The 27,178-nt window shown below is 41.9% G+C and overlaps 1 protein-coding gene across 22 annotated transcripts in view; it reads left to right on the top strand.

The window, feature by feature from the left end:
* Positions 1–27,178, top strand: part of LOC118422915 (dystrophin-like) — a 232,797-nt gene that overhangs the window by 118,399 nt on the left and 87,220 nt on the right. For 17 of the 22 annotated variants that reach the window (XM_035830778.1, XM_035830765.1, XM_035830766.1 and 14 more), the window contains 10 exons: positions 333–558; positions 2,284–2,486; positions 4,593–4,710; positions 5,821–5,914; positions 6,675–6,792; positions 8,963–9,117; positions 14,953–15,064; positions 15,753–15,830; positions 16,874–16,966; positions 18,483–18,536. In XM_035830778.1, the coding sequence (XP_035686671.1) occupies positions 333–558; positions 2,284–2,486; positions 4,593–4,710; positions 5,821–5,914; positions 6,675–6,792; positions 8,963–9,117; positions 14,953–15,064; positions 15,753–15,830; positions 16,874–16,966; positions 18,483–18,536 (1,251 nt within the window). Of the gene's footprint in view, positions 1–332; positions 559–2,283; positions 2,487–4,592; positions 4,711–5,820; positions 5,915–6,580; positions 6,793–8,962; positions 9,118–14,952; positions 15,065–15,752; positions 15,831–16,873; positions 16,967–18,482; positions 18,537–27,178 lie in introns of all 22 variants that reach the window. The other 5 variants (XM_035830769.1, XM_035830770.1, XM_035830772.1 and 2 more) reach the window with 5 other exon arrangements.

The following is a 27,178-nucleotide window of genomic DNA, read 5'->3' on the forward strand; positions in this document are numbered from 1 at the left end:
TCATAATTATTGAGGCTGCAAAAATGAGCATTTGAAGGATAATAAAAATGAGTGGTAAAAGATAGTTATACATATCTACGCTCTCTGTCTCTATAACACTTTCAGAGGTATATCTTCATGTATATTATATGCATACACTAAGATTTCTTCCAGTAATGATTTTTCTCCTGAATGTATTGGTTGATTTAAAAGCAGCTCATGGGTAATTACTGTACAGTCCTGTAACAATTTGGGCTAATTATGCACTGTTAGGTTAAATCACCTCTGTGAAAATGGCACAACCCTCCGCATTATTTTACATCTGCCAAACTTGTGTCTCCCTCTGTCTACAGACGATGAAAGATGCCCTGACGGCCCGTCAATCAAACGTCGATAACGTCAACCTCACGTATAACAGCCTCGTAGCCGAGAGCAAGGACCTGGAAGTGGACGTCCCGGACTACGTCAGAGACAAGATCAGGAAGCTGAACGCCGACTGGGCCAAGATCCGCTACATGGCGGCCAACCTGAGGCCGACCTCGGATTCCGACGTGGAATCTCTCGTTATGGAGCAGAGAAGTAAGTCCTGATCTATCCAACCGTTCACACTCATCTTCAGAAAGACACTGGATCCGCATGTTCCCCGTATAGGACTTTATTCAAACCAACACACAACAAACATGTTTTGCCGTGTGGCTTTCTCAGTGTTATGGGCTCGAATAACATTTGTTGTGTGTTGGTTCGAATAAAGTTTCTATATGGGGAACATGCGGCTCCAGCGTCTCTTCTGAAGATGTGGCGTAAGTGTGTACGGTTGGCTTGAGGTTGTCCTTCTCCGCATACTCTCCTGATCAATACCAGCTTACATGTGAAGATTGTATTTTGGCCCCATGTGTTCCATAAACCCACCATAAAGTCGGACCTCCGGCTGCACTTAACAGTCTATCGGGTCGTTCGGATGAATCCTCTGAAGTCCTTCCTTTGATAGTTATCGATTCGGCATCTGATACCTGGAAGCGTCACGGTGACGTTGATTGTTTTGATGCCTTTGAACATCCCTTTCATATTGATTCTGTTTTCAATGAGCATTTTACGTGCACGTTATCTTATTTCTCGAATGTGTTCTCAATGTGAAGCATTGTACTGGTATGTACCTTGATTCTTGCTGCTTATCCCATAATGTTGTTCAGTTTGATTTGATTTGATTTGATTTATTCGGCTGTATAATCATGAGAAATACAGCCAGGGCTACCCAACTAGCCTGAGGCTATTATCAAGGGCTAGCCCTGGTAACATTACAATATACGTTATACAATAGTATACAGTATACAACAGGATTAACGATACATGTAACTTTGACTACAGAGGTGATCCGTGTTTACAGTTTGACTAGCAGTCGTACGATCTAGAATGTCAGTCTATGATACAAATGATATTACTCGGTTATCTATATAATCTTCAGTTCAGGGTTGATTGTTTTGATGCTTTTGAACATGCCCTTCAGGTCGTGTTTTCAATGAGTAGCATTTTACTAGCTTGTTTTTAGTAACTGTCAATGTGTTACCTTGTTTCTTACTGCATGTCCCAAATTGGTGAAAACATACATATAGTACATTGCATGTTGTTCTTGAGATGATAAGCGTTATGAAATTTCCTGCAATTAAAAACGGTAATTACCTGCTTCTTTGCTCATTTAACAAACAAAAATGGCTGTTTCGCTCACCTGACATGCATGCTACTCGGAAGGGTGGCAGTCCCTAGACCATGGTTCACTGTGCTAGGGAAAGAGCTAGGGGAATTTCCCAGGCACAATGAACCTATAGATACTGTACAATGCCATAGTGTCTGTCTGATGACCAGTTGATGAGTAGACCTTCAGTGAGCTGAACTGGTTTAGATCATAGTTTTACAGTTTAAGCTTTGTTTCAACACAAAGCAAGGAACTCACCATAAACTTTCAGTCAATCTCGTCGAGCTTCTTCAGATGTCTGATTTGCTTCGCTGAAGATGATGACATTGGGGGCAAATTGTAAATGGCTGGAAGACGAAACCTGCCTCTGTCACATTTCAGTGAGGGTTGATGCGCCCTTATGCATATGGCCTCCTTAATGCCCTCACAAACACTCACATAACTCAGTTGTGGTTTGCTTCTTTTCACCTTTTATCGCAGGGTCTATGGAGGAGATGGAAAATGCCAGGATAGAAGTCTGTCTTCTCTGTAACAACAAGTGGAACAGTAGCTCTTCAGTTAGCTAAACTGGTTTCGTTGAGATCATCTTATCTTTTCCTCATCTTTTATCGCAGGGTCTATGGAGGAGATGGAAACCGCTAGGATAGAAGTCGGAGCCATGCATGCGAGGGCGGACATGCCGTCGATGTATCCCGACTTCGACAAGTCCGTGGCGGAGCTCCGTGATTGGCTGATGCTCCTCGACCACATGCTGAAGTCTCAGATTGTCACCGTGGGAGACGTCGAGGAGATCGAAGAGATGATCATCAAGCAGAAGGTGAGATGGACCTTCTTACTACGAATTTACATTTGTACTAAGTTCCTAATACCAGTTCAGAAAAGAAGAAGAAATACGTGCAGTCATGCCTTCAACTACCAGAGTTATCAGCCTATAGAGTTGATGTGTTAAAAAATTAGTATCTAACTAGAATGGAACTCCTTGCCATCAAGCACTGTAGAGTAGTAGTAGAGAGAGAAAATCATTCGATGTATTAACCCCAACGGTGCTGTAATACTCTGTACGGGCATCCTTACTAGATAGCATCAAACAATGCTTACAGCAAGGTTAGGCGTGACAGTTCTGTGTAATGTAAACTGGTGGGTTATACCTAAGGGCAGTTATAGCAGCTACATACTATTAGATACAGATACAGAAGCTGGTGCGTTACACCAAAGGGCAGTTATAGCAGCTACATAGATACAGATACAGAAGCTGGTGTGTTACACCAAAGGGCAGTTATAGCAGCTACATAGATACAGATACAGAAGCTGGTGTGTTGCACCAAAGGGCAATTATAACAGCTACATAGATACAGATACAGAAGCTGGTGTGTTGCACCAAAGGGCAGTTATAGCAGCTACATAGATACAGATACAGAAGCTGGTGCGTTACACCAAAGGGCAGTTATAGCAGCTACATAGATACAGATACAGAAGCTGGTGTGTTGCACCAAAGGGCAATTATAACAGCTACATAGATACAGATACAGAAGCTGGTGTGTTGCACCAAAGGGCAGTTATAGCAGCTACATAGATACAGATACAGAAGCTGGTGCGTTACACCAAAGGGCAGTTATAGCAGCTACATAGATACAGATACAGAAGCTGGTGTGTTACACCAAAGGGCAGTTATAGCAGCTACATAGATACAGATACAGAAGCTGGTGTGTTGCACCAAAGGGCAATTATAACAGCTACATAGATACAGATACAGAAGCTGGTGTGTTGCACCAAAGGGCAGTTGTAGCAGCTACATAGATACAGGTACAGAAGCTGATGTGTTACATACATTGTACATCAAGGGATGGTTGTACCGGCTATACTTCTACAGATACAATCTAAAGTCATGGCGGGCCAGACTGTGCTTGTACCAGGCATATATATACAGATACAGGTACAGAAATGGGGCTGCCGTTCGCTCTGGTAGATTAAGATCAGTAGCTCCCTACCCCGTCATGATGGATGACCCTCGTTACTGCAGCTGTGAAGAAAGGAACTGAGTTGAATTTATGGCTAATTAGAGCATGTCAGGCCCCCGAAAACCATCCGTCTTGTGGATTTTGTGTGAGATAATCCTTCATGAAAATTCTTACTCAGCTGATTCAGCGTTATATTAGCGAAAGCTGATGAATTATGCACAAAGGGTATATGCCTCGAACCATTTTAAAGGCAGTGGGATAAATCAATTAGCATTGGCATTTGAGGATTGTTTCGGCTCCTGTAATCACATTAAAGAAAACCAGCAAGTGGGAGGCATGGGAGAAACCATTCAATTCTGTTGTCAGTGCTAATGCATAATGGATACCTGCATTCCTACACTAGAATTAGCTTTGAATGGTAGAAATTACATGTACAAACTAAGTGATAGCCAAGACATGCACTTGAAAAAAAGTGCATCTTGAAGACGGTGAAAGCCTCTTGGAGGGATTACTTGCTGACCAGTTTTCTTCTTGTGGAAGTCTTAGCAATCAATCAGTGTCTTGCCTGCGCACAGTTGACCTTGATGTGCAGAAAAAAAGAATCACTACTTTTAGATGATGCATGGGAGGGATTATTTGCTTACCCAGAAATCATTTTTCCTACAAGAATCTGCTTAGACTGAGTACAATTTGTTTCTCCTACTGGGGGTCTTAGAAATGAGCCTGTGTCTTAGAATTGACCCCATGTCCGCATGCCATCTTAAACGATCTTGACGTAGAGATAAAAGATCACTGCTGTAAGATGGTGGGAGACTCTGGGAGGCATCATTTGTTTAACCGTTTTTCCTACAAGAATCTGCTTCACCCACTGGATGTCTTACAAATGTTCCCATGTCTTACAAATGTTCCCATGTCTTAGAAATGAGCCCATGTCTTAGAAATAACCCCGTGTCTTTCCTCCACAGACCGTCTTAAACGACCTTGATGTCAAGAAGCCCCAGCTGGATACGGTGGTGGCTGCCGGCAGACGGCTCATTCAAACCGCCGACACAGACAGCGACAAGCAGCTCCTCAAGGAAAAGGGTAAGATATAAGCTACAACCGCGAGGCTTAAAGTGCTATCCAGCTGACGTGGCTCTGCCATCATCATACCTCACAGTCTGGCTGGTGGGTCTGCTTTCTTGAGACGCTGCTGCGTTGTTCGGAAGAGATAAGAAAATCAATGTTATCAGTATTCTTTAGTGCTCGATGCCTTTCAGGTCCCATCTGTAAGTATACCTTCACATCTTCTTTGGCAAGTATCTTAGACAATATTTCAAGTACGAAATAGAGTTGCAATCTTTATCTGAGTATCATGTGTCGGTTTAGAAATGATACTCAGTCCATCTTGTGATCCTTGGCATCTTATTCTAAGTATCTAAGACAGTATTTTAAAGGCAGAGCGGATAGAGTATTCTGTTTTGTCTGACAAGTGTTGGGTTGAAAATTTTGCCCAGTCTTTCTTTGAAGCATGGTTGGGACGACGCGAAATGGCAGTCGTAATCTAGGTTTGACGTCAAAGCTCACACGTTATAAAGTAAGGGGAATACGTAATGGGCTTTGATATGTCACTCATGCCCAGATCTGAAAGTCAAATAGCATGTAGTCGATCTTTGCCACTCAAACCTATGCATTTGCTTCAGTTTAACATTTTCCCATTGCATGTCATTTAAAGGGTGAAGTTTCTAATATAATGCGTCAAGCACCAAACCTTCACAAGATGACAAGCCAAATGCTTGGGCATGAGTAGAATACAGTTAGACATAATTCCGTTGCATGTCGTTCTAGCTGCTTACATTGCAGTGCCCCGATTTTAATGTTTACTTCCAGTCTACAGAATACAGTAGCAATGGGAGGAGGCTTCGACTGAGTTGGGTCTCGGGTCAGCAGCAGGAAAAGACTGTTGTACATCATTCCATTGCATGTCCTTATTGATAAATTTCTAACTGCTTACGGTGCAATGCCCTGACCTTAAACTTCCATATCTTTACTTCCAGTCGACAGAATACAGAAGCAATGGGACGAGGCCTCTGGTTGGCAGCAAAAAAGACAGTCAAACAGCATGCCGTTGAACATTGTTAAGGATGTTAAGTTTCTACCTGTTAACAGTGCAATGCCCTGATGTCGGCTAATCTTCTAAATCTTCCCCTCCAGTTGACAGAATACAGGAACAGTGGGACGAGGCCTCCACGCGAGTAGGTGCCAGGAAACGGGAGCTGGACAACATGCTGACGGACTGCCACCACTGGTTGCTAACCTGATGTATCTTCCCCTCCAGTTGACAGAATACAGGAACAGTGGGACGAGGCCTCCACGAGAGTAGGCGACAAGGAAACGGGAGCTGGACAACATGCTGACAGAAAATACAGTTTAACATTATTCCTTTGCATGTCGTTCTAACTGCTTATGGTGCAATATTAACCAGTCGCATCTTTACCTACAGTTGACAGAATACAGGAACATTGGGATGAAGCCTCCACGCGAGTAGGCGCCAGGAAACGAGAGCTGGACAATATGCTGACGGACTGCCACCACTGGGATTGTATTTTGCAAGATGCATGCGTCTTTAAGGATGGTTTCGGTGCAATGCCCTGATGTTGGCTAATCTTCTGTATCTTACCTCCAGTCGACAGAATACAGGAGCAGTGTTACGAGGCCTCCACGCGCGTAGGCGCCAGGAAACGAGAGCTGGACAACATGCTGACAGAAAATACAGTTTAACATTATTCCTTTTCATGTCGTTCTAACTGCTTATGGTGCAATATTAACCAGTCGCATCTTTACCTCCAGTTGACAGGATACAGGAACAGTGGGACGAAGCCTCCACGCGAGTAGGTGCCAGGAAACAAGAGCTTGACAACATGCTGACGGACTGTCACCATTGGTTGCTAACCTGTTGTATCTTCCCTTCCAGTTGACAGAATACAGGAACAGTGGGACGAAGCGTCCACCCGAGTGGGTGCCAGGAAACGGGAGCTGGATAACATGCTGACGGACTGCCACCACTGGGACGAGCTGAGGGAAGACGTGAGCCGGTGGCTGGAGCAGGCAGAGCAGCAGGTCGAGCACGACTCTGAAGTTGGACAGACGGTCGACGTCCTCGACAAGCAGATAGCCCAGCACAAGGTCTGTTTCGCTCTTACACAGACTAGCACATAGACTAGCAGATAGCCCAGCACAAGGTCTGTTTCACTCAGCACACAGACTAGCACATAAAAAATGTAGACTAGCATACAGACTAGCAGATAGCCCAGCATAAGGTCCGTTTCAATTGCACACAGACTAGCACATAGACAAGCATTCAGACTAGCAGATCCTGCAGCATAAAGTCTGTTTCACTCAGCACACAGACTAGCATACAGACTAGCAGATCGCGTAGCATAAGGTGTTTTTCACTCGCACACAGACTAGCACATAGACTAGCAGATAGCATAGCACAAGGTCTGTTTCGCTCTTACACAGACTAGCACGTAGACTAGCACACAGACTAGCATACAGACTAGCAGATAGCCCAGCATAAGGTCTGTTTCACTAGCACACAGACTAGCACATGGATTAGCATACACACTTGCAGATCGTGCAGCACAAGGTCTGTTTTTGTTTATTTGAATTCATCACAAAGTGATGGGGAGGGCAAAACAGGTCAAGAGCGACCTTTACAAGTTGCCACAAATTAAAGTACATGCCGAAAGTTACTTTTCCACTCGCTACTTTCTACAAATTAAATGGAATGCAAATTCCAGTTCTCAGTCTAAAAGTAACTGTTCGGGATAATTGAGCATTGAGCCTATTGGATTATTTTGTCTGTGTATGCATTGCACAGCAAACCTTGGGCTAACTCAGCAGTAATAATGTGCGCACACACGACCGGTAATAAAAACTCAGACCAGGTCCTTTCCTGGATTAGAGTTTTCCTGTCTGGGGATGTGTCTCGTTTTTATCGCTCTAAGCCATCTTCCGTCAGATATATCTTTTGTAACGGCTTTTCATTGCCTTTGCAGGACTGGAAATTACATTTATATTACCGGGGGGAAATAAAATGTAGCCGTGTGGTCACCGAGCAATTTAGGAGCCTGTCTGCGGTCTATAAATTAGACAGCGATGAAGGTTTGGGCCGGGCACTAAAAGGGCAGCTTACTAGCAGAAATGTCAGAAAGGAAGAAAATCTACACAAGATGATGGCTTCTTAAGGAACTGGATAGAGTTTGGGAATCGTCAGATGTTTCAGTGTTACTACGAAAAGGTAGTGGATGCTGTCTGAATTGTCTGACCAAAATTCAGTTGCTTGAGTAATCGTGTCTTATTACCTGGATGTCTAACTTTCATCAACAAAGAAAATATATGTCTGAGATTGATACTAACCAGTTTTAATCTGGAAATTGATAATCGGTTTCTTGCAAGACTGAAACAATTTATAATTAGCTGTCTTCTGTATCAAGCTTAGTTAGATTACGCAAAGGCAAAACCTTACAGAATCGTCAGGAAACAACTAGAATCTACGTCTGAAATTAAACGTTTCTTACATCACAGAGATGCCAACTGTTCTTTTTCATCAAGGTTAGTGGAAAACAAGGATTACTCAAAGAAAAAAACATTCGCAGCGAAAGAAATTTAAAAAAAAAAAAAAGAGTGAAAATCTACTTCTGAAATTGATAACTGTTTCTTTCATCTCAGAGATGCTGTCTTTTTTAAACTTCCAATCTTTAATTTTTTCACCAAGCTTAGTTAGAAAACAAGGATTACTCAAGGACAAACCCTTGCCGATAATTGCCCAGGGCAACCGCCGAGACGCTCTGATGACCAACCACAGAGGCGTCTGGCGACGTGGAATTGATTGTACAGAGTTCAATGTCAAATGGCTATACATCTGTATCTGGCCTTGAATACCTCTCATTGAACTGTGGACGCCAACTTCCAGACCAATTTGAAAGAAAAGATCTCGAAAAAGGATTTATAGCAGAAAATTGTGCTTCTCGTTGATTGAACTTTATGAATGTATTGTATTCACTGCAAAGAAAACGTTTGAATGTCTATAGTAACTTGAAAGGTCCTCTGTGGTAGAAGACAATGCTGGAAAAGTTAAACTGTAATTTCCAACACAAAAATTGGACTTGATGCAACTTATCATCCACGGAGTCACTTTTCCAGTTTGTCTGTATTGTCCACAACTTGCACTTTGCATGTTCTCAATAGGAGTTCATGGACAATCTGAGACAATGGCAGCCAATGACATGGCAAATTGGTTGCAAATGTTTGTCAATATTGTTCACAACTTATACTTGCATTTTCCTAATAGGAGTTCATGGACAACCTGAGACAATGGCAGCCGAGCATCGAGGCAGTGAACGACCTGGCCCAGAAGCTCATCTCGGATTACAGTAACGACGACACCAGCAAGATCAAACAGATGATCGATCGCATCAACGGCAGGTGGCAGCAGCTGAACAACAGGTGAGGCTGACTTTTACCTTCACTTTCACTTTGTTTTACCAGAAAAATATACTCAGGTCAACACTAGACCTGCTTTTCAGGCAGTCCTGGACTTACATAAAAACAAAATTAAAATAACAATTTTACTTAACTTTTCCTTATTTCTGTTATTGCCTCCTTGAGGACCACTGTGGGTATTGTTATTGTTATTGTGTGTTCGCACTTGTGTCATACTTTGAGAGAGTAGTTCTTGATGATTGTCCAGAAATTCCAGTTTACAGTGACTGTCCCTCTAGCTTAACGTTTAGGTACCATATTCACGTGTTTACTCCTGTAACACAAGATCCTTTGGATGGATTTCTATGATTTTTGGTAGTTCTTACATATACTTAGACAGTAGTTCTGGACATACACAAATGCCAGTATTTGGTCCCCCTAGCAGTATTTTTCTAGGTTCTGCAGCATTACAGGCTATGACCCACTTACTGAAAGTGGTGGTATTGTCAATGTCTTCCCGGACAGATAGCACCTTATGGGAGGGAGATAGTTGGATTGATGAAGAGAAGAAGGGGTGGATCACTAATATCTATTATGGCTGAGCTCGGGCTTTTGGAAATTCACTAAAACATATTTCACAGTGGTATGAAATATTCGATTTCTTTTTATCTTCTTCGTTATTTTATGTCCAAAATGCTACCCAAATATATCAAGATAGATATGAAATCAGCGATTTTTTGTTATTGATAGAGTATTTTTATGTCTGAAATGCTGCTGAAATATACCAAATTGAAAATATAGGTATGAAATCAGTGATTTCTTGTTATCTACATAGTTATTTTATGTCTTGAATGCTGTTTGAATAGACGATCATGATACATTTAGATTGACTGACTTGAAACTGTGAAGTTTACAAGCCAAACACTGTAATAGGTCTTTAATGTCTGAAGAAAAATTAGGTCCATTTTTATGTAGCTGTGTCATTCTTAAAGATTTCCAACGGCATTATGCAACAAGATGTGGCTTCCATCATAGGATGTTTTGGCACAAAAAAGACCTGAATGTGGGAGCGTTGTCCTTTTATGTCAACATTTATTTGCCCTGTGCGATTTCAAAGCACTCGGAAAAGCTGTGTTATGGCTTGAAAAGCTGTGTTATGGCTTTAGCTCCAACTTTTGTCAGGCTCTTCGGAATTACAAATGGCCCTCCACGGCTCGAGGTGCTTTTCGTTTGGCATCAGCTAGAGGGTAGTAATGGTTATTTATGGCAGGGATGTAGGGTTTGTGGTTTGGGTGTTATCAATAGTTCCATATGGAACATCTTTTCCAGTTGGTCACAAACAGGACTGTCTCCAGTCCAGATTTATATTTTTTTCCCCTCTATTGGTTTTAGCTGTCAAATCTGTCATTTTAGCTTACGAAAATGCACTTTGACCATCAGTTACATGTCATGAAGTTCAGTAAAATTTTGTCACAACAAAAAATAAATTTTTCCTTAAAATCAGGGCAGGTGGACGAGGAAATGCATTCACTTTGATTTAGACCATGGCTTGATAAGCTCCCTTACAATCAGCAGAGAAGGATATCAACGAATTGCATGCCTGGGAAGCTGGTGTGTTACGCCGAACGGCGGTTATACCGACTATATAGATACAGATACAGCCTGCTTCAAAATTCGATGACATCAATATCTTCTACAACGAATGTGGCCTTGCCATAAAAGACTATTGCATAAAAAGATAGATGAAGTATTTCGAGCCTTACACTTGGTACCATCATGACGAATGGAAGAGTAGCATCCGTCATTAGGTGCTAGTTTATTGCCATTCATCGCCCCCATGTGTATTGTAGCCATGGAAACCATCTGTTTATTTCTGGGTAGCATCTGTTTTTCCGCATTTGCCAGATTATTGCGGCAATCATGTGGGCGTGTCTGTGGCCACATTCATTATGAAGCTGTCATGTGTGTTGTCAGAAGGCGATCTTTACTCGGTCGGCTGCCCGGCACTCAAAAAGGCGGTTTGTCGTCGCGAGTCTATCACAATTGGGGAGCCGGGCATTTCACGCATTGTAAGCATGATATTGTGATTGCGTTGCTGTTTCGAAATGAACGGTTTTTAGCACCTGCTGGGAGCCGCGGCTGTCAAATCACCCCCACGTACTCTGCTGACACAGTAGAGCGCCGGCGCGTTTTACGGCCCTGGAATTGACTCCGAACGTGATTCCAATGGCCATTAACTGGTGCTAGCTGTTGGGCTGGGCACGAATTACATTCATTATGTCACCCCAAAGCTGGGGTGTACCGTAAAAGGGGAAATGTTTGCGAAGGGAGAAAACAGAGTGTTCTTTTTGGTTTTAAGGTGACCGTCACAGCTGAGTTTTTTATGCAGTTTTACTGTAAAAGAGGAAACGTTTGCAGAAGCTTTGGGTTTGTGTTGACGAGGTCACATAAATATGAACATAAAACCACCGCAAACATTTCTTCTTTTACAGTATTCCAAAGAGCGTTGTGATAAGCGCAGCTATTGAGAAGCAAGTTTATAGATAAGGTTCATTATTTGCCTGGTTGTCACTGTGAAAACCTGAGCATAAAACAACTGCAAACATGTCTTCTTTTACGGTATTCCGAAGATCTAAAGCATTGTGATGAGCGCTGCTATTGAGAAGAGAGTTTATAGATAAAATGGGTTTTGCTGATAGGGCAGAAGGTTTCACTGTGGGTTCATAATATGTCTGGTTGTAACCGCGAAAAACATGAGCATAAAACTACTGCAAACATTTTCTCTTTTACGGTATTCCGAAGAGCATTGTGATGAGCGCAGCTATTGAGAAGGGAGTGGATAAATGGGTTTTGCTGTTAGGGCAGGAGTTTTGCCTGTGGGTTCATTATGTGCTGGTTGTCACTGTCACCGTGAAAAATGTGAACATAAAACTACCGCAAACATTTTCTGTTTTACGGTATTCCGAAGAGCATTGTGATGAGCGCAGACATTGAAGATGTCTACCTACCTACAGACCCTAATTTTTTCAGGACTGAAACAGGAAACGCAACATTTTCTTTCCTGGGCTTAGATAAAATGGTTAGGGCAGGAGGGTTGTCTGTGGGTTCATTATGTGGCTGGTTATGTGAGTAATGTTCAGGCCATGGTGAGAGATGATAAGGTGTGAGCGAGTCTTTACCTGTGGCCTGATTACGTCCAGTTCATGATGAAGAGATCAATAGGTAATCTCCAAGCAGATCCTACGCTAGCATAAGATAGTATCAAAAGCTGGCAGAGGAGTGAAGCCAGCTTAGAAGTGTGTTTGGCTACCTGGGCAAATGTACACCTCTTGGCTGACTACAATCCTTGGCCAGTTTGGTACTATCTTATGCCATTGTAGGATCTGCTTGGAGATTAATCAATAGGGCAGGAGGCTGTGTCTCTCAACAGATGGGGCAGATTGCATGGACAGTCTGACTGCTATGTCTCACATTGCCATCTTAAAACCCTTGTCTTGCTGAGACTGTATGTATACAGGTTGCACATATGCCTGTATGTGGGTCCAGTATCTTTATGGGTTTGGGTTATTTCTCACCTAAAATTTGCATACCATATAGCAAATTAGATCAATTGGGGAGGTAAATCTGCAGCAGGAGCACAAAGTAGGCCAAGTTATGCTGATCTGATCAATTAACCAGCTTAGAAAATTCTATTAGGACACATGTTGAACTTGACAAAATTATTTGTTTTTCTCTTTCCTCAAGAGTTGTGTGTATTAAGTTTTGGCATCCTGGCCAATATAGCTATTCATTTTTGCAAAGTGGAGGCTAAATATGTACAGCCATATATATATATATGTATGCCATATAAGAATTAATGAGCATCTTGCAATTCTTGTGGTCTTTGCAAAATTTCAAGTTAAATGGCTGGCATAGGCTATTGGGACACATCTCTGATTGGTAGACCTTTCGGGAGGGTCTGTAGATTTCCAGTTCATCTTGAGACGTCGGTATCAGATGATGAATGACTTCTTGTGAAGCTGCACATTCAAAGATTTCTCTTCATCATTTCTCCCCTCATCAATCTTCAAAATTCCCTGCTGAGATGATAGGCAAATCTTCTTTTGATTTGATTGAAGGCCAGAGCATTTCATCTAAATTTTACCAGAAGCAGGACCCATCCCTTCATCCTGGGATGGAAATTTGCTTGTTGGCACAGATAAAACTTTCACCCCTTCTGTCCCTAAAAATCTGAACTTCCTCACATAATGTTAATGAAAATGTATTTTTCTAACCTAAAAATGACAGATTTAACAATAAAAATCAACAACAAGAGTTCTCAAGCAATGAGCGGTAGGGCTCAAAATTCCACCTGCATATGCAGGTTAGTGCAGGTAAAATCGGAGCTGTGCAGGTATTTCTGGTATCTACTTGCACTGGTCCGTGTACTGGATTTTATTAATAAATGTCCTATGATATAGGTGTATATGGGTTATTATTGACTTTGACCACCTGTATTATATATAAGAATAAAAGACAAAATAGCAATGGTTCCTGAACAATTTTGGTATGATCCACGCTTCCCAAATTCTGACTGGTGCAGGTAAAATTTGTCTGGTGTAGGTAATTTTCAATGTTACCTGCACCGGTGCAAGTATGCAGAAAAAAGTCTTTCGAGCCCTGAGTGGGATGCAGAGAAATTCATAGCTGGATACAGCCTTCACCAGATGTATCAGCACCAGTGCTGCATTGATGTATCGCCAATTTGGAGATATAAAACAGAAGTTAGGGTCAAGGATGGTCACATTATAAATAAGCCCCTGTAGTGATGCTGAATGCTTTTGATGGATACATCTACTCAGCTTGTATTAAGTGTCTCGCTGAAAGGATTTTGTTGATGAAATCCTCTGTGTTTCAAAATAGATGTCTGCTCATACTGGTTGTTGTAAAAGGATTTGAGGCCGCAGGGATTTGATTTCGCAGTAGGAATAAGACGGAGTGTTTGCCTTGATTTTAAGTTGAAGGTTGAAACAGGGAAGTACATTGTACATGTAGGTGGGCAAAAGACAGAATAAGCTTTTTTGTAGTGGCTTAAAGTTTGTTGTGAAGATGTCACCTTGAAAACTGTGAAGGTACTAGTAAATATTGGCAAGAACATGCAAATAAAGATCATCATTTTTTTTATTTCATTTTTTTATCAACCAAGAGATGCATTTTGCCAGTTGGCAGTTTTCAATGATTCCAGAAGGGTTAACCCAAAAATAAAGTAACAAAACATAGCATAACATTGTCAACTCAAATAGAAAATAGATAACAGTGTAAATTGCATATCAATGTGTAAAAGGTAATGACTCTTAAAATCTTCATTATTGATATTGCTTGAATGTAAGTTCATCTGTGATGGTAGACCTTATATCCGTACCTTATAAAGCACATACCAACAAGCTTTCCATCAGTCCTCTGATCCTTCTCAAGTTGAAATGGCCTACGTCACATATCTGGAACAGAACTGTCACATCAGCAAAGGGTCATAGGTGCTTGGCAGTCGGTATCGGCCCCCGTCTCGGTTGAGGAAAAATGCTCAAGAATTTTCCTAGATCATCTTGATAGTTTAGATCCTTACATTAAGTTTGCTTCTATTGTAACATATTATTGATATTGGTGCATTTATGACTGACAGGCTGTATCCTATGATTGACAGGTGTCATGTAATATGAAATAAGGCATGACATGAGTAGCAAGTCAAATTTAAGTTTAACACCCCGTTGCCACTTCCATATACATTTTTACATCAGTCCTGCATTGTTTCCGTACTACACATTCCTGGTGCATTGATATTGGTGCATTTATGACTGACAGGCCGTCTCGTTTGATTGACAGGTGTCGTGAGCGTCAGCAGAACCTGAAGAACGCGCTGGAGAAGCTGCAGAAGTTCAGCCTGCAGCTGGAGGAGTTCCTGGCCTGGCTGTCCGAGGCTGAGGCGGCCATGGAGGTGAGGGGTTGTTTGTTTGTTTGTTTGTTTGTTTGTTTGTTTGTTGCTGGAGGAGTTCCTGGCCTGGCTGTCCGAGGCAGAGGCCGCCATGGAGGTGAGGGGTTGTTTGTTTGTTTGTTTATTTTTGATAATATCCGGGGTTACATGTCGCCTGGCTGTCCGAGGTCTTGTTTGTTTGTTTGTTTGTATATTGGACATTGGTTGGGCCGACTACTCTCCCTTCGCAGCCAGGGGCTGAATTGCGAGGAGCTTACAATAGAAGGGGCTGAAAGGGTCTGAAATGGCAGCCTGTATACTGTGCCTAATGACCTCAATACGACTAATTGCCCTATTTGTGGCCAAAGGAGATTGGGAATCACCCCTACTCTTTTTGATAAGTGTGGTGGGATCTTTGACGTACTCGAGGTGTGGCTCTCCTCAAACACGGGACCTCCATTTAACGTCCTATCGAACGGACGGCCCTAACCAAAGCTAGATACTTTTTTTCACCTGAGTAAAGTGGGGAAAGTCATGTAAAATGCCTTTCTAAAGGGATTGTGCCACACGATTGTTTATTTCTAGTTATCCAAGGGTATGTCGCCTGGCTGTCCAAGGCTGAGGCTGAGGTTAGTTTTCCTTCTCCTTGGGTCGATGTTACAGGTCTGAAGTAATGTATGAGTTGCTAATGAAACACTTGTTATACTTCCAGGTACTGGATGAAGAGACAAGCAGAGAAGGTGTGCTAGACGACCAAGAACACCTGAAGGTCTGGAGGGACCAGTACAGGGTAGGTCAGGGTGCAAGGGGCAAAGGTTAGGGGTCAAACAGTTAGGATGGAGTCATCCTTCTATTGAGACATGTCGTCAGATGGAAGGCCGTATATGATCACCAAAGACAAACCGCATAACTCTTGTTTTATGTGTTAATCGTCATTTCATAACTTAACCTCATGTAATATCATTTCTAAGACTCGTTTCTTCTTATCATACCGTCTTTAAGCCGTATATATTTTCTGCAAATCCTCTTTCATCGTCTTGTTCAGTAAAATTTATAGCATCCTTTTGAATTCCTTATATTGCATGCCTTTGTTTTATCACGAGTAAATAGTGTGTCTGTAACCCTTGTCTCCGATCACCCTTATTCCATGTCAACCCTCTGTAGCCCTGCAACTGCACGTCTTCCCTCCTAATATCTTAAAGACAATTCGATTCTTACAACTGTATAAGGTTCGGAGAGTACTCCCGGACATTTTGAGTGACATCCATCACTCTTCTTCAGCGTCAATTGAAAGGCTGACGTCGCATCTCCAAACCAGGCCAGGCCGGGTAGTCTGTGTAACACAAACTCCGCTGTCCAGGGCTGTAACTGGCCCCTCCCCGCAGCCGGCGCATGTTTGGCAGGCTGCCTTAAGCGAGATTTAATCAGGCTACAGGCCGGGCTGTTTGTGGAAATGAAAAAAGTGTATACATGAAAATGTACAGAAATAATGCCCACGACTATTCTCTTCATGTCTTGTGTAGCTTAAATTGTGTCTTTTATATCATACTTTTCGTTCCCAAAAGCTGCCTGGCCGGGCCCCGGTTTGCCCAAGCAACCGTCATTTGGAAGTAGTCTTTGAATCTTATCTAGTTGTAGTGATGGAGTTGTCTTTGGATACCATTAACCTGAATATCTAACCTTCACGAACGCACCACCATCGCCCCCCTCCCCCAACCCCCTCCCCACCCCACCATAATTTGTGTGTCCATTGCATGCCGTCTGCAGCCCGTTGTGTTAACTTTAACTCTTGTATTTGTCCATCTTGTGCCATTATTATTCCCTAAACCACAGAGCTCCTCGTCGTCCACATCGTCTGTCAATTCAGTATTGAGTGCCAAGTACTGGGGTGCATGGAGCTGTACGACCGCTCTAATCCGTTACTTGGTAATCTTGACATTTACTTGTGGTGTCAAAATAACAGCAATTTCTTTAATTTTATTTCTTTATATATGATTAATTTCCTTTTGTTTAGTTCTAGGTGGTTATGTGCATCGTGTGGTTTGCGGTTTGCATACAAACTAATAACTGGTGCTTGGAGTGTGATAAGTTGTTTTTTTTAACGCTTGCGGTGGTGCACAGTTTTTATTATTTTCTCCTGATTTTAATTATTTTCATTCTGTTAATGTTTCAATCCAGGGTACAAGGTTGTTTGTACTATAAATGATTGCTTTATGTTTCCATAATGATCACAGTTTTGTAGTATTTCTTCTAATTTTAGTTCTTCTCATTCTTCATAAAGTTGATTTGAACCAGGACTCAAGGTTGTTAGCATTGTAAATCACCAGTTGAAATTAAGAATGATTTTATTGCCATGATCAAAGTTTTATCTTTCTATTTATGTTAGCATTAACCCAGGGTCAAGGTTGCTCATTTTACATGTATATCAATGATTCGTTAAGATTAAATATGATTTGATTGCCAAGTTCACATAATGATCAGTTTTGATTGAGTGAACGATAAAACTCGAATAGCACTCATGTGTATGCCAATCAGGTGTATACGACAGTTAATCTCAATTATATGTATGTACGGTGTGCCATTTTTCCTAACCTTAAACCCGTCGCCTGTAAAATTATTCCACTGGTGCGATGCGCTGTCGTTACCGTAGTTACTGTCTGGTGGTTTTCTCGGCAGGGTCGGTAAGGTTGATCACAGGTGGCAGGGTCAGGACTTTCTCACTAACAGCTAAAATGTCATGATGGATATTAATGCTGCTGCTGTTGGATAAGGGCTTTCTGGTGTGATATAGTGAGTTACAGGTCTAGGGTGTGATTCCCGGGCTTGCACCAATGTGAATTTGGTATGGGGACTTTTTCACAAATCTTCTTACAGTCCCTTGCCGCAACCAAATATTTGACAGATCGCCCTACAATTTTCATAGACAAAGAAAAAAATTTGAAATATTTTGTGCTTTTGTTACATGTAAATCATTCTATCATCATTCCAAATTATAAAATTAAAGGTGACACAAGTCCAACTTTGGAAGCTGAATTCTCACTCAACGATACCGGGGTAGCCGTTTTAATGGAAAGGGGGTCAAAGCTCTGATGATACTTGGTGGAGCAATGGGTAAGCATAGAAAATTTGAGAAGATTAAAAGTTTATCGTCCTACTATGTCGTACATGCCTGGGGTGGCATCTTATCAGATTGCACCGGACATTTATGCTGTTTCCCTCAGAAGAAAAGTCCTGCCCTTTTTCCTTGCTGGTTATGGTGTAGGTAATTTTTTCCCTGGCATGGTTTCAGTCATGGCTTGAGTACTATCTATGGTGGGTGCTTAACGGTGCTTCTTTGGGACTCTTCGGACAAAAAGTCTTGTTAGTGGTGGTGGATTTATTTAACGAGGTAGGGTAATTAGATAGTGTTGATGTGAGGGATGTTGTCCATTGTTTTCAAGAGAACCTGGACTGCAGTTGGAAGGTGGTTCGTGGTCTACAAGTGTGGCTGTGCAAGGTTTGTGTTTTGTGCCTAACTCTTAGATGAGATCACCTAGTTAGGGAAAAGTAACTGAGCACCAGTATGCTAGCTCACAGGAGACCTCCACACAAGGAAGGGCACTGTCTCCAAACACTCACTCAAACTGCCAAACTAGCCTGGATTCCAGACCCCCAGCCAGACCTCAATATCTATCGTGCTAGGCCTAACTCAGTTGACCTGTGTAGCCCCTGGAAACAGTCTGGCCTCCAGGCTATTTCCAAAGGGAAAGTCAGGCAAAGGGTAATGGGGGCAGTAAAATACAGGGTTTACTATCCAAGCTATCAAAAAGAATCTTTGACTGCACATTTTTTTTGCCTTCATGAAGTATTTGTTTCTACTACTAAAGGGCATGTATCCCATGGTAGCATAGATGTAGTTGACATCATGTCAGGGCTTTTCAACCTTCTTGGTCAGGGGCAGTTTGTGGAGAAAATCTTTGGTCTGCCCTTTGTGTTGTGACCTATCAAAAAAGGATCTTTGAAACATTTTAGAACATTAAGTTCAAAGACAGTTGTTTCTACCAAAGGGCACGTATCCCTTGGTAGCGTAAGATGCGGTTGACGTCATGTCAGGGTGAGTTTGTGGGGGAAATCTTCCGTCTGACCTTGTGTCGTGACCTTTCCATTAGATGGCGGAACTTGACAGAGGCAATCTTTCTCTAACCCAGGAGGTCAAAATCGGGGTTAACTTCTTTCTCTAGCTGGATACCTTTCTGACTTTCTGTGTCAAACTTTGATCTTGGTTTGATCGTTGCCTTTTTTGATGAGGGAAAAATTGGTTTATTTGTACGGCAATGTGTTGTTTTCCTGTTAATGAGTTGAACAAGGTAAACACAAACAACACCCTGTTGAGTTTCCTGTTTGTTTTCCCCTGTGTGGTGGGACTTCCCACTCAAACACAATGTCAACAGTGGGAGGTTACTCTCCAAGCAGAGGTTAGGCTACAGCTTGATTTGGTCCTCTTTTAGGCATTTTTATCGGGCTTTCTACTGCCTTTTCTTTATTAATGGTCCATCGTTTTGTGGCTGGAGTGGTTGACAAAAAAGACACCCCAACAAACTAAAAAGTCTGATAGAAATGTCAAAAAAAGACTTCCTTGCCACTTTTGGACTGTAGTACTAGTAGGACTCAGAGGTAACTTTAAAGTGTCTGTACCAAACTTTCCATTGATATGACAACTAGAGCTTGCCAAGCTGCTTTTTTTGGCTGCCATCCCTACTATTTTGCCAACTTATCCAAAACCAGGAGAGTTTAATGGGATCCTGATCATGAATTTAAATGAGAAAGGAATTGACTGATAAGTCTATTACTGTTGCCCTAGCTTCCTGGGGTGTCTCTTTTCACTTGGGTGTGAAGGAGGGCCAAACACAACAAGCCAAACTACAGGAGACAGCCTGCCCCCCTCCCCACATGACCTCATATTTGCACAAGTTCAGAAATGTTACAGTTTGTGAAGGAGTTAGTAGATGTTAAACTGGCAAAGGGAAATGTTTGCTGGGATACTTTAGTTTCAGGGTGTTCATGTTGGTTTTGCAGGGTTTTACCAGGGAGGTTAACATTATATGAGCTTGGTTTTACAGAAATTGGAAATGTTCGTGGTAATTTAACTGTCAAGTTTGTGGCAAATTGGTTAGGGAGAAAAATGCAAACAAACCACTGCCAACATTTCCCCCTTTGCAGCACCTGTAATATAGTTTACTCTGTACATGGACAACCATTGGAAAGGAGGCCCAGACACTAGACAGACTTGATTTGCTCATCTTCATCCTATATCTACCTGTAGGGTCCGGTCTGTTTTCCATTAGCTTCCAAGTGGTTTTTATTTCCCAACAAGTCAGTAGGTCAGTTGGGGGAGTCCAACAGGGCAGACATTATACTACAAGTGTTCTGCACAGGGCAGACATTATAGCACAAGTGTTCTGAACTAGGGGAAGAACTGCCTGAAGTTTTGACCTTCTATTCATACAGTCTGCACCTGGACTAACCGGAATCCAAGTTTTCCCGAGGTTATCTCTTGTGGAAAATTCTTCCTGAGACCTGACGTCAGCAGTATGTTTACTGTTGGGTTGCCTGATTTTTTTCCTGTGTGGTGTCTGGAAGACATGTGCTCAAGACATGGGGAAATGGAAGAGTTTGCTTAGCAAAAGTTTCCTCCAACTCAAGTTTTCACAAACCAGAATCCAAATTTTCCTGAGGACGGTTATCTCTCCTGGAATGAGACGTGATGTCACCAGTTTGTTTGTTGTTCGGTTGCCTGATTTTTCCTGTCTGGAAGAAGTGTGCTCAAGACCACGATAGAGGAAGTGGAAGAGAGCGACTAGCATAAATTTCCTCCAAGTTTTCACTAACCGGAATCCAAATCTGCCCGAGTTTATCTCTCCTGGAATTCACCAGTGAAGTCACCAGTTTGTTGTTTGGTTGCCCGATTTTTCCCTGTCTGGAAGAAGTGTGCTCAAGACAGAGGAAGTGGAAGGGAGCGATTAGCATAAGTTTCCTCCAAGTTTCTGTTTTGAGATAAGGAGGTGCAATGTGCAAGCAGACCAGATGGTGTGGAGGAATGCAGCTGTGATGGAGAAACAGGCAGGGACCAGCTGATAGGGGGTCAGGAGTCCCGATTACAGGTCTTGAATTTCTAATTTGACAACGAGAAATCGTGTCAGACAGTTGGAAAGACATCCAGTACATGGCTAGCTCCTCTGGTGGAGAACAAATCTTCTGAAGCATCTGGAGGGAGAAAGGACAAGCTGGTAAAAGAAGACTTTCATTTTTGGAGTTAACCGCAGATCGGAGGACATTGGGAAGGTTTCCATTTGATTCCAAGACAGAAGAAGTTGCGAAAAGTGGATTTGGGCATTCTCCTTTAAAACCAGGATGGTGTCGTGGGTAGCCTGGGCGGACTTGGAGTGGGAAGAGTTCGAAGTTGACACGGTAAGAAAAATTACGCTTCGCTAAGTAAGATAGGGATCGTGCAATCTTGTTACGATTCAGGAACCTCTGAGTCTGACACTGACAGAGCGAGTAAGGAAGTGGAACTCGGTCTGTAGATAATGCTGTAATATTGATGAAGAGAAAACCTCATTCTGTATCTGTTTTTCGCGATATTTGCCAAAGTGATAGGAGGCAATTGATGATTATCAGAAATTATTGGATTTAGCCAAAATAACGTTAAGTCTCCCCTCAGGCAGTTAGCACGCTATTCGACTCAATAACGTCTTTACAGTAAACAAATATTTTATTATTGAACTCTTGTGACTTCAACTTGCATGTTTGCTATCGCCTGTTGTCTTTCAAAGTGTGTATTGATATAAAAATACAACAGGGAAACCAAATATACCTATTAGTCGAAGAGCCATAATTTTAGAGCAACATGTGAACGTCTTTACAGTGATAAAATTAATTCTTGAACTCTTGTGACTTGAAATTGTGTGTTTGCTTTCAACCCTTCGTCATCAGAAGTGTGTATTGCTATAAAAACACTACATGGGAAAACAGAAGTACCTATTAGCCGAAGAGCCATTCAGAGCAACATGTGAATTTCATGGAAACAATGGAGGGGGAGGGGAAATCCGTGCCTGTACAATCATCCTGTTAGCTGCAGAATAGTGAGTATGGCAGGAAGTTGTGAAACTCCTAATCAACCGCTCACAGAAGGTGTGAAACGCAGCTTGTAAAAGTAAAACAGCTGGGGGGGCTGCAGCGATTTGCATGTGGGTCTCATTCAGTTTGGCTGAACAGAAGTTGGAAGCACTGGTGTTTTGTTTTCTCTCCTGTGGATTTTGAGGAGAAAAGGATGGGAATCAGGGCTTCGTACCATGTAAAGCAGATAAAGGTAGGAACTTCAGGATGTGATTTTTTCTCGATCTCAGTTTAGCTGTTTTCTCTGTATCTTTGACTTATTTTGGGTCCACAATTTGCTGTTTACAACAGCTAGTTTTCCCGTAGTCCTTGAAATGCATTAGCACAACAAGAGTTAGGGTGACAACAAAAGACCAACCATATTAAAGATCTATAAGATAAAATTGCATACATGGACGGAATACACGAACAACAGGAAATCAAAGTTCATTCAAGAACTGTCCTGTTCTGTGATAAAACATTATTTTCGTTCATGGGACATGCAGTAGATGAGGCATTTCTCCTAAACATAATTTTGTTTCATGTTTTGGAAGTTTGATGGTGTTTGTTGTTGTTGACCCTGTTTGATACAACTCTTCTTTGGCTGGAAGGTGAGTGGTTGTACAGTCTTGATGTCTTGGTCATGGAAAACTTTCCTTGGTGGCATGTTAGCCCTAGAGCTGGCTTGTATAGGCCCTGGAAACAGTCTGGCATACAGACCGTCTCTGTTGTTCTCCAACCTGATTCTGGCCGTGTTTGATATCGACTTTTCTTGAGTAGAAGGTGAGTTGGTTTACAGTCTTGATGTCTTAGTTGTGTAGCCTGTGGTAAACTTTCCTTGGGCGCATGTTAACCCTAGAACTAGTAGAAGCTAGCTAGTAGCTTGTATAGGCCCTGGAAACAGCCTGGCATCCAGGCTATCTTGCCAGTTGTCCTTCAACCTGATCCTGGCAGGAAGAAGTGTATAACACAGGCTTATTGTTCGCTTGTATCTTGATGTCTTGGTTGTGTTGTCTGTGGTAGAATTTCCTTGGGGGCATGTTTGCCTTTGAGTTTGAATTGAGAAGCTGGCTTGTGGAGGCCCAGTCTGGCATCCAAGCTATCTTGTCGGTCATTTTGTTGTCTGACCTTGGAAGCAAGAAAATTATGTATATAAAACACAGGCTTATTGTTCGCTTGTATCTTGATGTCCCCTGGATTAACCGCACAGACAGACAGGAAACCAAGTTTCTCAAGAATTCCGTCCAACTGATGCCTTTGAATCGCCATGCTTCAGTCCGAACGTGATCTTTTGAAAGCAGCCCAACATGAAGGCTTTTAGAAGCTGTCAGTTACCACAGAGATGTGGTGTCATGATAGGAGCCTATCAGGCTGGACCGCTTCCAAGTGTGTCCATGTGTCTAAGCCTACCATTACAAGATGACACCATGATAGGTTACAAAGCCATGGTTCGTTCCCCTTTGCTGCGTTGTCTATGTAAAAGTCTAGTTCTCCATTTTAAAGAGATGTGTTACAAATTGAGATTGCACTTGTCATATTTTTATTACCATGGTCAATATTGACGAAGGAGGCCATATATATATATGTTATATATATTATCTTTATGTCTTTACATCTTTATCACGTCTCCAAGACATACATGTCTTGTTCTTGCTTTTTTTATGTGAGGAATAGGCAAGCAGGAGACAGAGTTTGAAATGTGTCAGTCTTATTGATACTATCACAGTCATAGACAGATGGACGTTTGTTTCTTTTCAAACAATCGAGCCTCTGAGATAACGTTGGTCTCAGCCCTGTCTTTTCTCATTCTGACATGATACAAGATTAGGAAGTAACCTTTTCCACTTGGCACAAGGGAAAGGTAAAGAGGTCAAACCTCGGCCTGAGGATCCAGCATGGCTGTCTCAATGATTAGACTTGAATCTGTATGTTTATTTATTTTGTATTTATTCTAAACTGCAACAAGTGCTGTACATTTATAAAGGTTAAAGAAGGAAATGAAGGAAACAATTATCAAATACTATTCAAACTCTACAACTGGAAACGGAGGATTACTTCCGGCCATTTTGAGTGGCGCGCATCCATCACTCTTCTTCGTCAGGTCATTCTTCAGATGCTGAAGAAGAGTGATGGATTTCACTTTAAACGTCCAGAAGTAAATCTCCATTTTATCTAGTTATAGTAGAGATTGAATTGTATTTGATTAACTGTGCTGTATGAAAATTGAGTGTTCCTACACCCCATTTCAATGCTGGTTGGGGGGGGGGGTGTTCTTGAGTTCATCGTCTGCGGGCCTTAGTGAGTCAGTTAGTTAAAATTTTCCAGTGTGACGAAGGAAGAAAGTTTGTAGCCCGCAAAATTCTCCCCACAACAAACATTTAAAAACAATCACAGTCATATTTTATTTTACTACAGCAGCCCGAGTTTGGCATTATTTTAACTAACAGCTTCTTCATGCAGAGCCCTTGGTATTGTGAGACTTGGGGCAATTTTCTGGTAACTTGGTTTTGCTTATAGAGCTGGGGATAGGGTTTCCCCATTGGGAATTCCATGCACAGGTTGAAGGGAATTGGAACAGGTATTGGCATTCCTGTTTTAATTTCCTAGAGAGTAGAAACATATCTCTATCAGAGTAAGATATATGGATGGTGGAAGTTATTATATGTGTGGGAAGGTTGGTATTAATCAAAGTCAGACACTACAGTAGGTGGTAAATGCAATAAATGACTCCAATGATTTTCTCTTTATGATTGGATTTTTATTTTGTCGTGAAAAGTTCGCTTATTCAAGTTATTGCGTGATAAAGATAAACATCTATGATCAATTGGTGTGATCTGAATTGTTTTTAGAATTAGGGTTTTTCTGAACTAATCTAGGAAGTCTGATATTGAACTTGTACTAGCCCCCTCTTGCAGTTAAAAATTGCATTGCAGCTGGCCTTTTGAAAGAGTACGGTAAATGCCTTTAAAATTTGCAAGGATTTCATTTCATGATATTGACAAAATGGATGTTTACATGTGGTTTACAAGTGGAACTCGGAACACGAATTTTCTCAATCATTGGCAATATGATGGAGAGGTTATGTAACCATGCAGCCCCCTGCAAGAATTAAGCCACCAAAAATTTTGATTTTTACAGTAATCTTATCTAGTTCAAAAATCTGTTAGTAATCAGTTGCCCATTCTCTCTGGTTGACTGGATAGGTCCTTACATAAACCTAATTACTTCCACTAGAATAACAGAGACATATAACTTACTAATTTGAGAACCTTGAAGAACCTTGACCTTTTAGTTAATCTTCTTGGGATTTAGGTCTTGCTCTTTCTGCTACTCATATCTTACATGAGGGCCCCTAAGGGGGGGTACCGACAACGCTCTACGCTAAATTCGGGAGGGCCGGCTACGTAATACGCTAAATTATGGACGCTTCATTACGCTCTACGCTAAATTACGAAATTTCATAATGCATTATGCAAATATTTATTGTCTTTTGGCTGAACTCCGCCGACGGCAGAACATGTGAAGATGAGATCTAAACAAAACTGATAATTCCATCAATAAGATTAAAACTTAACTTCTAAAGACGTCTTGCTGGCCAAAGGAGGCGACAGCAAATTTCTCATGTGACGTAATTTTCAGCACTTGTAGCACCGAAAGCGGAGGCGCGACAATCCTAGGGCGTCCGGGGGCATGCTCCCCCGGGAATATTGTGAAATCTTGACCCTCTGAAACGCCATTTTAAGCATTTTGAAGGGCAAATGTTGCTCACAGACTAAGCTAAGTTAAATAGCATCCAATTAGAAATTCACATGGTTTTAGCTTTAAGCTTGGCAACGCCCCCAAACATCATTTTCAGATTTCGAGTGCCGAAAGCACGAACAGTCGAACTGTCGCAAGGTAGGTACGGGAAAATTTGGAAATTTTTACCCTCTGAAACACCATTTCCTGCATTTTGAGGGACAAATTTTGCTGGCAGACCATATGCTCAATGTAATGACATTTCTGTCAGAGAAACGTCTTTGAAGGCGACGAGCGCCGGAGAGTCGTGAGCGCCGGAGGCTAGGCCCAAGCCGTCGCGCGCAAGCCTTGGCAAGGGCCGCCCGGCGACCGGAGAAAAATTGAAATCTCGACCCTCTGAAATGCCATTTCCTGCATTTAAGGGGCACATTTTGCTTGTTAACTAAGCTAAGGTCGGTAAAAAGATTTCTACTAGTTGGGGGACGACGCTCCCACAACATATTTTCACCATGTCCAGTGCCGAAGTGTTGAGCCATAGCAAGGAATGTCCGGCGAAATTTTGAAATCTGGACCCTTTGAAACGCAATTTCCAGCATTTTTGCGGGTAAAATTTGCCGGTAGACTAGTTAAGTTTAATGAAACTTTGATTACGCTTGACGAAAAATTAATATGAATTACGTTTTACGGTAAAATCCGGTTAGCTTCTACGTAATACGTTAAATTAAAGGGGCCAATATCGCTCGACGCAAAATGCACCGATTACGCTCTACGTTGAATTCGAGCGGTCCCGCTACGGAGTACGTAGAATTAAAACCGCCGATTACGCTCTACGGAAAAGGGCTTTGGGGCCCCCTTACATATATTTATGTGAGAGCCCAAAGAGGGACTTACTGGTCATGTGACTTCTTGGCTATATTTTATCAACTATAGGTTTATATAGAGTCTGTATGTGTAAACTAGAAGGGTTTTTCCCCATTGCACTCATTGTTTGGAGGTCAGGAGCCAGTGTTTTTGATTAAGCTTATGAAAATGAGTATTTATCATCATTTTTATGTCAGAAAGTTCAGATTTTTTTGATGGAACAGGATGGAGTTTTTGTTGGTCCCATCAAGCAAAGGGACAGACGGACAGGTCCTGGAGACAGCTCTACATCCCTTACTCTTGGACCAGGAATAACCTTGGCATTCGCCATGGCACCACAAACTGCAGCTTGTTGAATGTTTTGTGGCCGGGTTATTTGTTGACCATATGTTAAACCATATGCCT

Source organism: Branchiostoma floridae, chromosome 9 (assembly GCF_000003815.2).
Source record: "Branchiostoma floridae strain S238N-H82 chromosome 9, Bfl_VNyyK, whole genome shotgun sequence".
NCBI lineage: Eukaryota > Metazoa > Chordata > Leptocardii > Amphioxiformes > Branchiostomatidae > Branchiostoma > Branchiostoma floridae.